The sequence below is a fragment of the Synchiropus splendidus genome, chromosome 14 (assembly GCF_027744825.2).
Source record: "Synchiropus splendidus isolate RoL2022-P1 chromosome 14, RoL_Sspl_1.0, whole genome shotgun sequence".
NCBI classification, from domain to species: Eukaryota; Metazoa; Chordata; class Actinopteri; order Syngnathiformes; family Callionymidae; genus Synchiropus; species Synchiropus splendidus.
Window position 1 is genome coordinate 6055156 of NC_071347.1, and position 18771 is coordinate 6073926.

Sequence of the window (18771 nt, forward strand, 5' to 3'; positions counted from 1 at the left end):
CAAACGTGCGTGGACTGCTTTGTGTACGATATCTCTCCATCTCTATCTAAAAAAATTGTTCCAAACATCTTCAGATTCACATAATTTCCCATTAGTGGTGTCTCCTGTGCCCCCTCAGTTCAGTGTCTGGCTATTGCACCACAAAAGGAAGTTGTGGAGCCTGACATGCTGGATGAGTGATGTAACACTTCCCGGCTAGTCGAAACATCTTGCCCCTTTTCGCAGTCGCCCACAGAATTTTCCACATAATCTAAACCTGAAACAATTGTCTTTTCCGCCACTGGAGGAGTAACAATGCAGAATATGCCATTTAGAAAGCCTAAAATTTGTTATTGATTAAGTTTAAATAAGAAAGTTGGGGAAATGTCTGGGACAATCTCATCGATGTAGTTAGTTATTAAAGGCCATCTAGAGAAGTAAAGCAGCAAAAAATATTTTGCTCTGCATCAAAGTTTCTTGAGTTATTTTTGTGCTAATCAAGACAGACATTTGAAATGGAGAAAGATGCCTGGTTATTTACAGAAAAGCGAGGGAGGGAGCAGTCTTTTCTTCCTGCCTGGTTGCCATGGCGCCTGCCAAAGTGATGGAAGGTGGAATGGGAGCATGTTTCCTGGCCACCTCTGCCAGGCTTTAATGGGAGGCATCGGATCAGTGCAACACCAGCCTCATTAAGAACTCCTGAGAGCTGCCACAGAATGGCATCCTGCTCAGCAAAAAGGCTTCACACAGAAATGGAGCAGGTCAGCTTGTTTTTTTTGGTTAGCAATGGGCACAGGGGGACAATTTCCAGAAGAGGGGTCGTCCAAGTTAAAGAGATAGATGGTTTAGAACAAGTGGAGACTGGCAGTCAGGTTCAGGAGAGACCGATTGTCTGATATATCAGCGCTCGGAGTGCGAGCTCACCTTCATGGATTAGTCACATTTCTGACGGGGAAGGTATTGTTCATGAATTATAAACCGAGCTGCACCTCTGTGTGGATGTGTGGATGGGAGAGAAGTGAGGGATTGGGAGCTGACAGGGTGATAAAGCTTCAACAGTGTAAAAGCTATCTTCTTAGACATTCAACCTGCAGAATTCTTTTTGGCTCAAGGGCAGACTTGGGTCTGTGTGGAATGTAAATTCTCATATATAAATCCTCTGAATAATGTTTTTCTTTAACAATGTGGCACCTTCTTTGCTTTGCAGCTGAGTGCCGTGTGGAACACTTTGAGTTACACCAATTTTTACTTGACTTTTAACCTACATCTTTTACTGTTGACTGTTTAGGGCTTGGCATTATTTGATTGTTTTTCTGCTTTAGATGCTTAGTTCTTTAACAAATAATTGTAACAGTTGTTAAGGCACTTTGAACAAGTGATGTCTAAGTTACAGTACTTTTTTAAACTAATGGTTTTAACAGGAAGTGCAAAATTATTTAGTGCTTCCTGTTCCAGTTGGAAATGGTGCGTGGCCACTGTGACGTTTACTTGCAAGGTTTGCTGTCAGCAATTGGATCACTTTTGACTTTCAAATAATGATCAAACACTTCCTGTGGTTGTATGTGAAAATATGTTCTTTCTCTTGACGACCCCTGGGGTCATCTCTGCTTCTTGTGGGTGTCTCGACTATCCTATCTTCTTGTGTCAGTAGGGCACTTCCTTTGACTGAAAGAAAGGCTGTTCTTGTAGTGAGGTTGCCAAATGTGCTTGGGGTATAAGCTCACCATGAATCACTGGCAATGATTGACTTTTGAGGCCCCTCAACTGCAGGCGAGCGACTACTGCATATAGATGCTCAGAGATGCATCATTCTGCTGTGGTTATCTGTGGGCAACTTACTTCATTTCTCTTCACAATGAGCATGAATATTTTCAAGTTGTATTATACTAAACAGTTCACCATGTTTTACTTGCTGCTCAACCTGACCACGCCCCACTGGGGTAGATATATGAACTATATCAGTAACACTTCACTTTAAGCTGTCATCCAGAATGCATTATTATATATTCACAAGGCAGCATAATGCATTTATAAAACTTTATAGTACATGTTATTGATGTTTAAAATCATGTATAGGAACTTGACAAGGTTTATGACTGATAACAGTCAACAGGATCTGAAGTAGATATGGGTATGTAACTCAAAATTTAAAGGCTTTAAACTGCTGTGATGAAAGGTGCTGATGTGTGTTTCATTGATACCTGCTATTACATAAAAAGGAACATTGTACGTCTCTGCCCCCTGAATGGGCTTTCAATCATGATCTATTTGGTATCACTGTAACCTCTTTTGTAAGGTGAAGTAATATATGTGTGAGAATGTGTCTCGGGTCCAGAAGAGAAAGCCATCTTTATTGCACAGCCCTGTGTGTTCGTGTCCGGTCAATTCTTCTCCACAGAGCAGTAAAATCAACCGAGCCAGATAATGGAAAGTTAAATATGAAGTCATCAAATATGAAGATGGAGCCCTGCGGGATTCAAGTGCCAGTTGATACGCTCCAGGCGTCCCTGCGGCTATTTATATCCCAGTGTTTACTGGCGGCAGGTGTGATTCATTGTGTCAATTCTGGGCGTATGTGGTCATGCATTCACTGAACGTGTGTGGAAGGGTACGCAGCAGATCTTAATTGCTCTGCAGGCCTGAGGGCAGTTCTGACACGCACGCAAGCGGCTCCCACCTCCGTTGTCAGCCTGTGAAGATGGCTTGAGCTACAATGTGACCCTTGATGGCTGCAATGCCAAGAATCCACAAGGAGAACTGGTCAACGCAGTGACATAATCTGCCATGGCGACCTGTGACCTGCTCTGGCAGCCACTTGAGAGGAGCGCTTGCCGCACTGACACAGCTGTCATTCCTGCACATGACAAAGCTGGCCTTTGTCTTGGTGGGATTCCATTCAGGCTTTTGATTTCATTCAGTGAGCAGATTTATTTTGCAGATTACAAGGATGCTTATTAAAACAAACATTGAGGCAGGGAGGACAAAGAAGGCAATCAAGTCCTGTTCCGCCCAAGTATTCTTATCATTGCAGTTCAATTCTTTCTATTTTTCGCTCTCAAACCAAACCACCTAGTAAATCACAGATGGAGTTTCTCTGTCTAACCATAGCGACTACAGCAGCAATAGAGCATCACCTTATTTGATTTAAGCAAGTGCAATAGCAGGGGTGGCCAACCAGTCAGACGCACATTGTTTTCCTGTGTTGCTGAAAAGAGCCACGTCCTACAAATATGTAAGGCTCACCTGAACAGCTGGTCACGTGACTTCACAGCAGTATAGTGGCTAAAGCACATCCCTGTGTATCACAAGGTTGCTGGTTTGCATCCGGCGTATGTCTCTTGTGCATGTATTTTTTAAATTCATACATTTTTACCGTGATCCTCCTCAAAATATCAAGCGGCGTAGATATATAATATAGAATATAGAAATGTGTGCGCCATTTATTTTACTTATACAAGTAACATTCAACTTACGACCTGCTCGACTTACGTCCACCCGTACTTACGACCACGGCCAGCAGCCCAGCAGCGCGTACAACAGTTTCAACAGCACAGTATCCCAGCATCTCACTGTCACACAGTGATCTACCACTACAGTAGTTCCTATAACCCTCGCGTCAGCTATTTTGAATGGCATTCGACTTCTGTCCAATGTGACTTACGACCAGTTGGTCAGAACCGATCCCAGTCGTAAGTCGAATGTTACTTGTATATATTTTTACGTGGCTCATGCCACCAATAACGTCGGCCCGGTCTTTGTGTGTGAGCGACGCTGGAGCGTTTCATCTTCACTCCACTGAATTAATTGGACCTCACGACGATCAACAATGAATAATATGAATAACACATGCTATACGTTTAGTGTAGGGAATGACGAAGTGAAACGTGGAACTAAGTGATGTAAATCGTGTTGATCGTGGATCTGATGATGGTCCAAGTCTTAGGACCACGACTCACTTCAGCATTGAACGTGCTGTTTATTGTTTATGGCTAGGTTTATTGTTAATGTTTCAAAGTTAAACGCAAGTCAAAGTCTTTGAACAATATTTTGACATTTCATCTCACTAGCAACTTGACCAAAATCGCAGCCAGTTCAGCGGCTCACTTGGTGAAGAGCCACATGAAACTGGGGAAAGGGCTTGGGTGCCTGTGCTATAGTTTGTTTTGCAACTCCTCACCGGCTCTGGAGCTGAGCCAGAGGTTGGAGAGGCCTAGATGTTCACAGACGTCATGGCTGACTGAAGGGGATGAAGTTGACTGTCCCAGCTAATGGGAGATGACACACACTCGGGCGTGAAATTACTTTTAGCGATTTAACGATAGCACTTCTTTTATATTTAACTCAGCTCCCCCCATCGATGACAACTCATTCTGACACAAGAGAGATAAGCCTCCCCAAGTTAATGACATACGAGGAGTTCCACGCGGTGAGCCTGTTTAGCCGAGCGTTCGCTTCACACAAAGCGCACTTGCTCATTTGCAAAGTGAATGTTGGGAACAGTGAAGTATGGAAGGCCTAATTAGTGGCAAATATTTGCTAAATTCATGGTGGGAGAATATGAGGAGCAAATGTGTGAAGAAGTCATTAGCACCTCTGGGGCAAAGTCGAGAACCGGAGGATCTCGGATTCACTGGAGCATCAACAAATGCGCTTTTACAGCTTCAACGTCAACTGTCACTGGGAGTCATTAAGCCTAATAGGAAGAAAGAAGTCAAGAGTTCTGATGGAGTCATTATTAATGTTTTTTTTTTCCTCATTTGTTCAGGCCAATTATGTAGAACAATACAACAAATCACTGTCACGCACAAGTGCTGCTCGCCTGGTGCGGATATGGAACAGGGTTTTGTTAGAGTCTGACGGATTGCTGTTTTCACCTCTGAAATGTGTCTACTTTTGGTCATGTGCGTGAGGGGGCGACACTTGTCACCTCGCCTGACTTGATGGCATTCTGACAGGTGCAGAGACTATGTTACCTCACATGGCAGTAGTGAGCGCACACTCTGATTTGGTCTCAATACAGAAGAAGAGAAAGAAGTAAAATATCTGGATTTGATTTGTTATGCATTTCGATTCTAAACAGGGGCAAAAAAAAAGTTTTTTAAGTCAGATTAAAATCAAATAAAATCAGTCTCAAAACATTTAAACGTTCCAAATAGCTTGGATGATATTTCTTGAAACAGATTGTGCCAAAAGCATGTCCCTGTGGCCAGTTCATTATTTTGTGTACCTGAAATTCCGGAAAATAATATTAAATAGTACTTTCTCGTGCACCAAAGATGTTGATGTGGCAACCAACAAAGATTACTGTGAACTATCTGTAAACCTTGCTCTTGGATTGACTATTTTCTAGTGAACAAGAATGTCGTCAATGAACCTTCAAGCATTTCAGTAAATGATGCATAGAGTATATTTGTGTTGTGGGCACAGTGATGAAGGAGAACGTTTTGTGCATACTGAAATTAACCCCAAATGTATGCAGTTACTTAAGTAAGACTGATATTACATTCTGCTTGTGCTATTTTTTTCTTGGCCCATGGCTTGTTCAGAATTTTCTCCTCTTGTGTGATTGAGTTTTACTACCTTGAGTTGTCACATTACTTAAATGGCAAACTTGATTTGATACTTACGGTTTTTGATATATTAGGGATGAAAAATAATAAATTATTATTTTAATTAAATAGTACAAAAACACAATACAGTCATGTTTTTACTTGAAAATAAATGCAGAAGTCTGAAAAATCCAAATATCTTTCTTCTCTAAGCATGAGGAATATTTCATTGTTTTTCTGACAGTAGTGGTGGAGATGGCTATTATTTCCAAGGTTATTACCCATTTTCCACCAACTGTAGCTATTGACAAATAACCACCAATGTCCATTGAGCTGCAAGCTGTACAAGCAGACTACAGTAGCATGCTAGCCATAGCAAATGCAATAATATAGCTACCAGCATTAATGCGGGTCACTTGCATCAGTATTCCATTGAAAACAACCAACTTAATGATGAGCCAGGGCTTTATTTACCATGGCTAAGCTGCATATCTGGATGCAGTGTTTGAGTATCTATACTTTTCAGGATATCAATATTTTTGGCAGCCTCTCCATAAATCATATGTGGCTATTATTCTTTATCTTAGCAATGTTTTCTGTTGCAGTAACTCAAAAAATGCTGCTTTATATAACCAAGGTACTTGACACACTATGATAAGTGTGTGATAGAATTGTTGTGACTTTTCCATTATCTGCTTTGGAGTATTTGATCTTACATCCCCTCCATTTTGTATCCACTGAGGGTCATCCCAGCGGTGCTCCTCGGATATTGAAGGATGTTGACAGATTAGGATGTGATTTATTGCGAGTGCCAGCAGCTCAGAATCCTCATCTACCAGTAAATGGACTTGACCTTGGTCCTGGTCCGTGCTTTGTGCTTGACAGGAAAAGACTTAAATGCAAAGCTTATTTCTTAAGTCGATCATTGTTTGGAACTTAACTCCTCATCCAAGTAAGCTCTGGCCTCTGGAAACCGTTGTGTGACAAAGAGGCGGCGAGCCAAATATGGATATTAAACAGAATAGTGTCTCGGAAGTGTCTCTGCCTCCGCACTGTCTGCCAAGTCCTTCTTTATGGAGTCACATTTCAAGTTGTTCTTGGCAGCTAAGCGTGAAGAATGTGCCTTATTCCTCCAAAATCAAGTTTTGGATATCTTCGCCCCACCAACAACAAACTCCTGATATTCCGGTGGCAGCACAAGCCGGCTTCATCACAGCCTGTCCAAACTTTGCTGAAGGGCTCTAACTTCGTCCACCAGCTCTGACTCGCTGAAGCAGGTGCACTGAAATGGAGACAAGCGGCATCTTTGTGCCACTATCGTCTAATGTTACACGTCTGGCACAGAATGTTTGTGAAACTTGCCTGGAGCTGCAGACACAGATCCAGAATGTGGCCATAAATGTCAGCGCGCTCCAAAAAGGACTCCCTGGCTGTGCTGTAAGTGATAAGAAAACCGCTGACTTCTGTCTCCACTGCGGTTTTCTGATGTAAACTGCAAAGCAAGCGGCTCCATTAGCAGCAGCTACAAGACAGGCATTTCTCTCTTTCCCCTCATTTATTTCTCCTTCTGTCAAACATCCCAGCGAGTCCAGACCAATGAAATCTGAACAAACGTCCACCCCTGCAATTCTTTAAAGCTCGGGGCTCAGTAAAAACCAAGCTAGTGTGACTTTCAATCTCAGCTACAGAGACGACTGCAATGCTTCTACTCTCATGTCTTAACAGTTACCCTTTGCCAGTGTTCACTCATGTCAAATAGCACTCCAAAGTATGTTATTACATTATTACATTGTAATGAAAAGTGTGTTATTACATTGGACGTGTAGTTAGTTTTGTTCAGAGGGTTATTTTAATCGTCGTAAACCATCTTGTTTTTGCTGTCTCAATTTTACTCTTCTCTCTTATAATACAATGAAGTGCTTGAGGTAATGACTGCATCCGTAAAATATGTAAATAAACCATATTCATTTGAGAGAAAACGACTCAGGTGGAACTAGACTTTACTTACTCATGTAGCCTGATATCACTTCACTCCCAAATCCACCAGTGTGAAGAATTTTAATGGGAAGACAGCATGTCATCATTGGCATTAATAACCCCTATCTTTCTTACTCTCGTACCATCATCTGCCTGTTTTTGGAATATTTACTGTTTTATTATTATGTTTCTGTATTGCCGTTACTTTTTCAAACATGGTGATGGGTAGATGTAAAACCATCTCCAGAATATAGCAAATCTCAGCCACATATATCAAGTTTTATTTCATATTATTTTTATTTTATGTTATTGTTTTGTCAGGAAAATAAATAAATAAATCCTCAAAAAAAACTCAAATCCATGCTCTGACATGCAACCAGATGAATGTATTAATGTGTTCTTATTCTTCCATCTCTAATGATAATAATAATAATAATAATAATAATGTTACTCTGTAATTGGTATTACCTATTAAGCTTTTTTTTTCAATGATGTTGCTTCACTAAAATCTAAAATTGAATGAGCGAATCTTTGTTTCACTTTCTAATTCCATTTGCTGATTTACTTGACTCACAATATTATCAGCGCACATATGAGCCGTGCTTGTGGATTTCTTGTAGTGACATTTACATTTATCACTTGCCTTGGAGCACAATAAATGTAAATAATCCCTGCTGTTGCGTGGCACTGTCTAACACTATCGCTTTTCGACTGATGGTATCCAAAGAATTGTTAATATTTCAAACTGCCTCTGTTTGTCTGCTGAGCTGCAGCGCAGAAAGAAATATGTGCATGTTGCTTGAGATAAAGAGCAAGGTGAAAAGTAATATCAACCACAGGCCCCTTCGTGGCACTCGCACTTACTAGGTCGGTGGCAGGAATTGTAAAAATGGCAGCGGCGTGCTATTTGTTTGAGCGGACCAGACATATTGGAGAACCTTCTTATTATACTTGGGGATGAAAAACGAGCTGCGCACGTTCATACCGCTACATGAAAGAAAGGACCTGGTGGGGTTTTTTTTGTTTTCCTGCCACAGAAAAGGGATAGAAATACAGAATGAATTTTATGTTTTTAAGGAATTCTCAGCATCTTGTTCTCTTTTCTACTTTCATTTTTGGTGATATTGAATGGTGAATAGTTTGTTGCCCCGGAAATGTGAAGCACTCAACTGATTTAATAGACAAACCAGACTCTAAAATATTTGACTCGCTAGTGATCTCACGCAAAACATTGCGGGCACACAATGAAAATCATGTGACCACAGTTGCATGGGTGAATATTGAAGTGTCCTTGGGTTAATGTCACGCAGCTCAACTCCTCCTCCTTTCTGCTTTTTTAAAGGCTACAGTCTTGCCTTAGCTGAACTTGCTTACTGATCATTTGTGGTGTATGAGTCAGATTTTCTCCTTACTCTAGTACATTGAACAATCTTGTAATTTGAGAAGACAAATTACAAATCTTGTATCTCAGGTTTTTGGGTACTATCGATTGTGACACTGAAGCTTCTGACCATGTCACCCAGCAACGGTTAAGTGAGGCAAGGTAAGGACAGACAGATGGATGGATAGATGGATGGATGGTGATGCGGTGCCTTTAAACCTTAAGCATTTCTGGAAAACACACTCCACCCATTCAACTATCCTCATCCACTTAGCTGTTGCCGGGTTGCAGGCACAGCAGCTTCTGAAGGTCGCGCCAAATGTTCTTCCTCCGGTAACATCCACCATAATGACTGGGGGATCCCGAGACGCTCCCAGGCTAATGAAGAGATATATAATCCCTCCACCTGGTCCTGGGTCGACTCCTCGGTCTCCTCCCAGCTGGCCATGCCTGAAACACCTCCAAAGAGAGGCGTCCATGGGGCATCCTCATGAGACGCCCGAACCACCTCAACTGACTCCTAATGCAGAGAAGTAGCGGCTCTACTGAGTGACAGAAGTCCTCACCCCATCTCTAACGCTCTGGAAAACACATTCCTATCCACTCGCCGAACACTTCAGAGACCATGCCGATCAAATGCATTGAAATTATGGAGCAATGGTGACTTGAGTGACCTAATAAAAACTGTCCTTCTGTTTTAACATCACCATTTATTGTAATAAAATAGGTAAAAGTAAAAAATCTCTAATATGTGGACATCAAACCAGAGTCTCCTTCCTGGTCCTGTGGCTCAGTCTAGCTGGCTTTCATTTCCTCGTCTTTGATTTGATGATTGAATTTCTCTGACTCCCCCTCTACGGTAAGCAGATCAATGACTCAGTCGCCATATATCATTTTTCTGAATATCTGCTCCAGAAGTGTTGTCAGTTGTCATGTAATAGTCAGAAGTCCCTCTGGTCATCAGGCCTCAAATTGTGTCCCGGCATATTTGCTGCTGGCAGGGTTGTGTCACCGTGCCATTCAGCAGCCACGTCTTTATTGCCTTGACTCTTCAAATACGATCTAACATGCGCAGAGTCACATGAAAGGCAGGCTCTCTGTCTGTGGCACCTCCCTTGACACTCCGGTGGGCCTTGCGGCTCCCACCCCCCAGCCATGCCTCATTAATGAGGAGTGGCCCCTGTGTGTTTGATCCTGCTGCCAGCCCCGCGGCCCCTCATCCTCATGCCTATTCATCAATCCCAGCAGTCTCTCCAGTTACTCCCCCACTGCCTCAGGAACACTATGGATCCAAAGCTGAATCACTCCTGGGTGCTTGTTTGATATCAAAGCTAAGCTGTGACGACAAGAGTAAGAAAACAATCTGCCCTTTTCTTTTAGAAAAGATCAGTGCTCCGAGTCATTACAGATATCCATGTGTTGCTTCTGCAGATGTTCTTCAATAAGATCACCTATTGACAGTTAATAACCATGAAGGCTTGGGTCCAGGCTGAATCAAATGAGGGGCACACCAGGGCGCTGGACTAGGCACCAACACAATTTGCCTGCAATGTTTACACTTGCTTTCTACCTTTGTGTGTAGGACGGTGGTCTTCTCATTAACAACCCCACGGCCCTCGCCATCCACGAGTGCAAGTGTCTGTGGCCCAACACGCCGCTGGAGTGTGTGGTCTCGCTGGGGACCGGCCGCTTTGAAACCGCTGGCAGAGGCAGCTCCACATACACCAGCCTCAAGACCAAACTGGCCAACGTCATCAGCAGCGCGACCAACACTGAGGGTGAGTTGTCCGGCTTTTGAACTTCATCACTTCTTTCTCTACTGTACAACTGAAGAGAGAGCCGTGCGGTGGGTATTTTGAGACGCAGGGTTCAGGGCACGCAAACAAAGTAGCAGCTTATAGTCCAGAAATTATGGGAGTATTTTATAAATGTCAAGCATTTTATAAATGATGAAGCCGAAGTGAAGTGCTGTGGATCACCAGAGAAATGCACTGAGACAAATCTGATGCTGTTGACTGTTTGTCGGACTGATCACCTAAATAGAGCAGAACAGAAATAAAACAGCATTATCAGGAGTCCAGTTCCGCTATTTCAGTTTATTATCATTTTTAAGATCAGCACAAAAATAAGCAAAAACAGCAAAAACAAATACACTCTCCCCCCTGCATTGGCCACTCAAAATTAAGTGGTGTAGTTGCCATAAATGTCTGCACAATTTATGTGTTGTAGCACTGTAATAGTGGAGAAAATATGAAGGACGAAAAAAGTCTTTGAATTACCAGTTGAATTACCAATTATTTTTTCTGACGTGGCATATTATTTTCCCAAGTAATGTAATGCTAAAATAAAAAGTGTTCTATATTTGAGTTGCCGTTCTTTCTAGTTGTCTGCCCTCTCTAACTTCCCTCCCAGGTTCTTTGGATGAACTGTCACTTTGCCTTACGATATACGCGTTACGAAACCCGTCCTTCCTGGTCACTGCCAATGAAAAACTGAACGTCTTCAGCTCTGACTCTTGTAACTCTGCTACCTGTCTTTGTGTCAGAGCTTGTCTAATCCGCACACCATGAAAGGCCTCATGTTCCTCCTATAGATCTTCTCTTTCACTCTAGCTGCCACTCTTCTGTCACAGATCACACCTGACAGTCGTGTCCACCTATTCCACCCCGGCTGCACTCTCCTTTTCACCTCTTGATCTCTGTCCAAAACTCTAAATGACTGATGCCAAATATATGAACTAATTTGTTTTCAACTCTCTGTATCTTCCCCAACAATAATTCTGGTTTGGTTCGGCTGAGCTTCCTTTCTTTTCCTTCATCTCATCTTTACTCTTAATACAGATCTCTATATCATCAGCAAACAACATAGTCCATGGAGACTCAGTGTGTCCATGACAATAAACAACTGCCTTCCCATTACTACTCAGACTACACAATCCATCATCTCACCCCTATCCTTTTTTTTCTCTTCATTCATCGCTTCCCTGAAGCACTCTATCAGCATTTCCTTCTTCACGTCTGTCCCTGCTCTCTCTCACTCCCTGCCTGGCTATCCTCAATACAGAAGCCACTGCCTTAGCAACCTCCCTTTCACTCCCACACTCCAAGTACTCCTCTTAGCTCTCCTCATCTCTATACTTATCCAATCCTGATACTCTCCTGAACCTCATCACTCCATTGTATTTTCTCATCTCCTCTTTTCCCCCCGTTCACTATTGTCATCCTCTGGGCATTGCTCTCTATTGCCCATCTATTTTGTACCAGAATTCATCTGTGTCCTGCTACTGCCTTTATCTGCTGCTTGGGATGAGAAGACGGCTGACACCAGTCCATCACACAGGTCTTACTGTACAGACAAACACCTAAAATCGTGCCGTGAGGAAGCAAACAAAAGAGGATTGGATTTGTTTCTGTGCTGTTCATGGTCACACAGTTTCAGTCTTGTCCTCGTCTTGAAGCAACAACCAGCGTCGACGGATTGATTTTGCTCTCATTCCATCCTCAAGTGGTGTCGCCAGCGGTAACGTCTACGTCTTATCACCTCTGGACATGGGCGCCTCTGCTGCGCCGAAATTTGGCAGCCGGTGTTGCGTGTGACCCAAATGCTTCCCTGCAGTCCTTCCTCCAAACGTTGAGGATTAAGCTCTCGGCAGCTCTTCAGCTGGATTTTGTTATTTAAAAAAACAGCAGATTAGCAAAAGTGTTTTACTGCAGATTCCCCTCCTCTTTTCAAAAGCAGCTCCCGTCCATTCCCCCCAGCCTTCCAGAGTGAATCTGAGATTGTTAACTGTTGACAAGTTGGATTTTGAGATGACAGCGTTCTGCGCTTCGGCTTGTCAATGTTTTCTATGCGAGCGCTGGAACGCTAAGCAGCTTCAGATAAGATCTCAAAAAGTGAGGCTTATTGTCTGATTTCTTTTTCGGAAGCAGATGTACTTGTTGTTTTTTTTTTGCAAACTTTAAAGCCAGCAGACGCAGCTTGACTGGAACTTTCTCCAGCAGCTGTTATTTGGTGGATGCTGATGGGGATATGTGGAAGTATATAATAGCTTTAGAGGAGTAGTTCTTTCTCTGATGTCACTGGGCTGTTGGCATTGCTTGTGTTCTTTTGTAACTCAGTATTTCTTAATGACAGAGAATATTAGTATTTAATTTAATTTAATTTACAACATTATTGCTGTATGATATGGCGGTTGCTTGGATCACATTTCTATCATCATTTTCCCTCAGTAAGATGGGAATACAATTATCAGACGAGCAGCATCAGGGTGGCCCACACATCAACATTTGATTTGGATTTGTTGGTGGCATTGAGTCCTGACATGAACTTCTACCCCACAATGAATCATCATCTCCCTGAAACTTTAATACCAAATTGTAGATGCATTTCAATTGCTGTGTTCCCATGGACCACTGCTATCGTATAAATGCCAGATCTGGATGAAAATGCTTTGTGTAAACACGTCCTTTTGAATGAAATGACCCGATTCAGCAGGCACATGCACAGGCTAGATGGAGATGGTTTGGACATATACAGAGGAGAGAGAGCCAGTACATTGGTAGGAAAATGTTGAGGTTGGAACTGCCAGGCAGAAGGTGGAGAGGAAGGTCAAAGAGGAGATTTATGGAGGTGGTGAAGGAGGACATGAGGTTTGTAGGTTTGAGAGAAGAGGAAGCAGAGGACAGGGTGAGATGGAGGAAGATGATCCGCTGTGGCCACCCCTGAAGGGAGAAGCCGAAAGAGAAAGAAGGAGGTGGTGCTTGACACTGTCAAGGGGGGGTGGGAGGGGCCACTTCGCAGTGCTAGTCAGGAAATGTTTCTCACACCAACTCAAATAGAGAGATACCAAATACATTTGGGCAGAGCTGATGAGAGAGTTACGTTTTTCTCAAGAATTGAGTCAAGAAAAAAAAAAGAAACTGCTCGTTCTGAATGAAACGGAGAGGGATGGTTTGCGCCAATTGTTAACCGAGTCAGCACCCACACCTGATTCTCGTCTCTCTGTGCCTGGGCTGGTGTCACTGTGTATGTTCCCTCCACGTAACATGACCAGTAAACAGGAGTCCTCCTGCATGCCTCTCCCTGTGACTGAAACAACATATACAGCTGCAGAGCCGCCGCATCAAACTGCAAACGCACCACGTGACATTGGTGAATGTTTATTTCAAAATATTGTAAACTTATATATTAAAATTCATGTATGAATAACTGGAATAATAGAACCCTTTTTTGCTGGGACGTGTTGCCAAGTTATGGCAGTTTGTTTACAAGTGGGCCAGGGAAATAATGTGGCGGAAAAGCCTCTTCTTCTGAGTTTTCAGCAATTTACGCTCGGTTTTACAGTGCTGAGCATGTCACAGTGGTTAGATTCATGCTGCATGAGCGCACACATCTGGATCTGATGGTATTGATATTCTCTCCAATGAGAATACGTTGATTCAGAATGTTATTTTCAGAATGCTAATTCAAGTGTTGATTATTTTAGAGAGGGACGGACATTATAGTCCACAATTGAAGTAGAAACTTAAAAAAAAATGCTAAAGTTGATGCGGAAGGAAAGGAAAGCAAGCTGAAGGAGAAGTACCATAAAAACTGCAGCGTTGATGTGACCCTGGTGTGAGTAACACCCTGGTCATCATCCATTGAAAACACATTTTGTTTTCAGTGTTGTTGACTAGACTACTGGTAAGTCTTTTACGGTCATTTATCTTAGGTCAAAACATCCTCTAAATACTTTGAGTCTGCTATTGTCTTGAACCACACTGACCACTCTGCTTAGAAGGCTTCTGCAGAAATGCCAACGGAAGTGTTTGTGTTTCCTCTCGACCATTTCTCTGCATACAAATGTGCTCATTTCTCACTATTCCCACGCGATGGTGTTTCAGATTGCTTTGCCTCGGGTGGTTATCCCGTATCTTGTTGCGCATCAGAAATTTGACAGCTCGTGAATTCCCTTATCTGCTTGTTGGTTCATCATGTAGCTATTAAAATGTTGACGAAATGGCTTCGCCCACGACTTCCCTCTCACGCTCCCTCTGTCCCAGCAGAGGTTCACGCCATGCTGGACGCCTTCCTCCCGGCAGACACGTACTTCCGCTTCAACCCTTACATCAGCGAAGACATCTCCATGGATGAGAGCCGGCAGGAGAAGCTGAACCTGCTGCAGGCCGAGGGGCTGCGCTACCTGGAGAGGAACGAGGAGAAGTTGAAAAAGATTGCCAACATCCTCAACCAGGAAAAAAGCTCCGTCCAGAGGATGGCGGACTGGGCCAGGCTCCGTGCCGACATGTACCCCGGACTCTTCTAAACCTCCTCTGCTCGCGTGGTACTACGCTAACTACCTTAACTGCACTTAATCTAAATGAGCAGCACATGTTACTCGTCCAGCACTAAAGTCGTCGCAGGCATGCACGTTTTTCTCATGGATTTTAGTGCCATTTTATTAATTTATGAAATGGAATTTTTGTTTTCATTGATTTTAAAGATCCTAGAGTGTTAAAAGACTCTCAGATCTTATGTTCCGATTTAAAAATGAAACTAAAACCACTGATTGAGGCAAAAAAAAAGTTTGTTAATCTTAGTATTTAAACCTTTTGTTTTTTCACATGCACTATTAATAGTCCACCGGAGGTCTCTTTTGAGCTCCTCCTCATTCAGACGGACTCATAGGAACAGTATTTTCAAGTCCAGATTGAACGTGAAACCTCTTGTCATTCTGTCTGACCTCTGGCCTCGCCCTCGAACTCTTAAAAATGTTCCGTCCGATCTGTCTTCGTCTGCTGATCTGAGGTCAGGTCATGGCGTCTGGCTGAGAATTCTGATCTCCACTCGCAGGTCTGTGCTTCTCACCGTGCAGCTGATAATGAGGGATCCTGGTGGAACCCCTGAACCACTTTACCTGACCAAGCTTGTTCAATGGCTGACACATGACAGCTTCTGACAATGGTGCTAGTACGAACAGAGACTCATTCTTTTCATTAGGACGCTGTGATTCAGTCCGCTCTGGAATCATCTGGTCAGCATCCAAATGCACTAGAGGGTGTGGAGTGTTCTCACCTGGTCCACGTGTGTCTCCTCATCAAATGTTGTTCTCGTTGCAGGTTGTTCTCTAGGAGTAAGTTGTCTTTGGTACCCCCCGATCCTTAACCTTCAAGAGAACTATGGGCAGACCCTACTGTTACATGAAATCACATGACCTGCCATGCGACCCACGGGGATATCGTTGGAGGATGTGACTCACTCTATCAAGAGTTTTTAATGCTGTCAGTCGAGCAGTTTAGCATCAACCACAGCATCACTTCGTATCATAAATGATCCAGTGAGCCAGACACATTTATGTACACAAACATTTTATTTTTTGAAACAGAACAAGGTTGATAAAACAGATTTATTTTTAAAAATGAGCTTTAGTGGAACATAGTGAGGGGATTCTGAGTCACACGACAAGGTTTTTATGTATCAGCATGTTGGAAGGAGCCGATCATGAAGCAGACAGAAATCTCCAGAGTTGTGTTCGGAAGGTACACGCAAGTGAGAGAAGGATTACAGCAATGGTTGGGTTAGGGTTAGGGTTGGGTTTTAAATTTAAAAAATGATTTGTTTCTTGAGACACAGATGGATCGTTCTCCAAGTTTATGACGTGCACCTGTTTGAAGCACTTTTATCCTAAATTCTCGCCTCTTCACCAAATCCTCTCCCCCTCCTTCTTAGCTTCAAGTGCTGTATCTCAATCCTCTCGGCTGTTTGATGTTATCTGTGGAAAACTGTTTGTTAGTGAAAGGACTTGCACTAAGGCAGATGGCTGCGCAGCAGCGTGAAGTTTCTTATGGCGCAGCTCTGGTCAAGTACTGTAATAACTGATGTGTCCGTCTCAAGGGGTCAGGACTGGTTATGCAAACTGCCATGATTCCACGGTTCCTCCTGTCGGTTCAGTGTAAAGACATTCTGAGAGTGTGTGTGTGTAATTAAACCCATCACTGAAGCACCATGATCTGCGCCTCTTAATTATACTGATTGCCATCTGAGGAATCCTGCCGTCTCGTCCACAGCGTGTTGATAATCTCCCAGAGAAGAGACATGCTGAGGTGGCATTTGGAAGAGGGATCCCGAACGTCACCGACTCAGTTTCCGAGGTGCCATTTCTTATTAACCAAACATGCTGCCACTGCTACTGGCGGCTCATAAGCTGCCCTCCTGTTGAATGATGTGGTGAGAGGATGTTTGAACATTGTCCCCGGGTGAGTCCGCCTTGTGGCTCAGCTCTTTTTGGCGGTCAGGATCTCAACTGGGACCGGTTTTGTACTCTGAAGTCTTGAAACAACGTGGTCCTGCTGCCTCCCTCCCTGTTCACTGCTGCATGTGGCAGGGCTTCTGCCGCACATCATTCTAAATCTGCATGCAGCTCTTCCATCACTTTTGCAGGCGCTGCCTTTGGCGCTGTAAACTGAATTGAATATGGCCATAAATGTTTTATGCCATTGTCAGTGTTGTGTTATATTTTCTTTCACAGAAAGTTTTTTCAGGAAGTGCCTCCACTCAAGGCGGAATATTCCACATGCTACTGTCTACCTCCAGTTTTACCAGTGCCAGTAATCCATCCGTCTGTGGCTCCCTGTGGGTCCAAGAAACATGGATGTAGTGAAGCTTGTTACTGAGGTGAGGTGGAGACACTGAGCAACCTCCTATGGACAATAAAAACAAAATCTACTTGTGTTTTTGGACCGTGGGAGGAGGCATGAGTGCCAGGAGGAAACACAGATGTGGATGGAGAATATACAAACTCTGCACAGCAGAGACCAAGGTCGCTCCTCACACCAGAGTTGCCTGAAGCTGAACCCCAGACTGGGACCTTCTTGTTGGAGCCAACATAATCACCACCTCTCCACGGCCAGGTGGGAAGGATTTGTTGCTGAGATCCACCTCACTTGGGTAGACTTGCTTGTGCAGGTGTGTTCATGATTTAGTTTCAGTATTGTTTTTTAAAGGCAGGAGGTAAAGGAGGTTGAGTTAATTGAAGTACCAATCAGTTTTCATTCTCTAGTGAAGGGCAAGGATTGTAAAATTTGAATGAAACCTAAATTCCAAGGTCAACGCAGCTGTGCCTCTGTAATTTGCTGAGACACATTTTTAGGTAAAAAGAAACGTAAAAATTGGGCTGAGTGATATTAATGCAGTCTATTGGTTGTGTGTAAAAACAGTTTTGTTTAATGTCTATTATCATTATCAAAAACCATAATAATAACTGTATATACTCTATTGAAGGCATGGAATGGTATTTAGTGGGTTATCTTCAATAACAATGTAAAATTCACAGCAAAAGTAAAATGATGGCGTTAATTGTGATGTGTAAAAACACCTTGTGTCAGTAAAATCTAGGACTATTGTTTCAGAGCTGCTTGACCGGAGAAAACACATCTGGAGCTGGATTATTTCACCACAGTTCTAAACCCCAGTGTGGCCTTGATAGTCCAACATTTACAAACTCTGAGGAGTGATACTGAGCATCTCCGTCTAATATTTTGTAGACAAGGGTTGTCAATAGATTGATGTCATTTAATCACATTAGGGCTGTGTTGACTCGTGTTTAATGGCAAATTATCACACATTTTGGATCTGTGCTCTATGTAACTCAAAGGAAGATGTTATCAACACAAGAGTGGCCAATGATGTACGCAATATTAGCATGTTTTTGAACCTTTTCAGTGCCTCTGAGGTTAGTCTAAATAATGTTCTTGAGAGTCTATGTTATGTTGTAGTGACCAGATGTTTGCATGAGGAAAGCATTACTGACCACTCTGGTGTTGATAACATCTTCCTTTAAGTTACATTTAAAGCTGATACAAAATGTGTTTCATTCCTCATGAGTTCACTCAGTTTCAGTGTGAC

The 18771-nt window shown here is 42.9% G+C and overlaps 1 protein-coding gene across 3 annotated transcripts in view; it reads left to right on the forward strand.

Annotated features, from left to right (window-relative positions):
* Positions 1-16885, forward strand: part of LOC128770796 (calcium-independent phospholipase A2-gamma-like) — a 30183-nt gene extending 13298 nt beyond the window's left edge. For all 3 annotated transcript variants that reach the window (XM_053885664.1, XM_053885665.1, XM_053885666.1), the window contains 2 exons: positions 10469-10664; positions 14934-16885. In XM_053885664.1, the coding sequence (XP_053741639.1) occupies positions 10469-10664; positions 14934-15193 (456 nt within the window). In that variant the 3' untranslated portion in view covers positions 15194-16885. The remainder of the gene's footprint in view (positions 1-10468; positions 10665-14933) is intronic.
* Positions 16886-18771: the final 1886 nt, after the last annotated feature.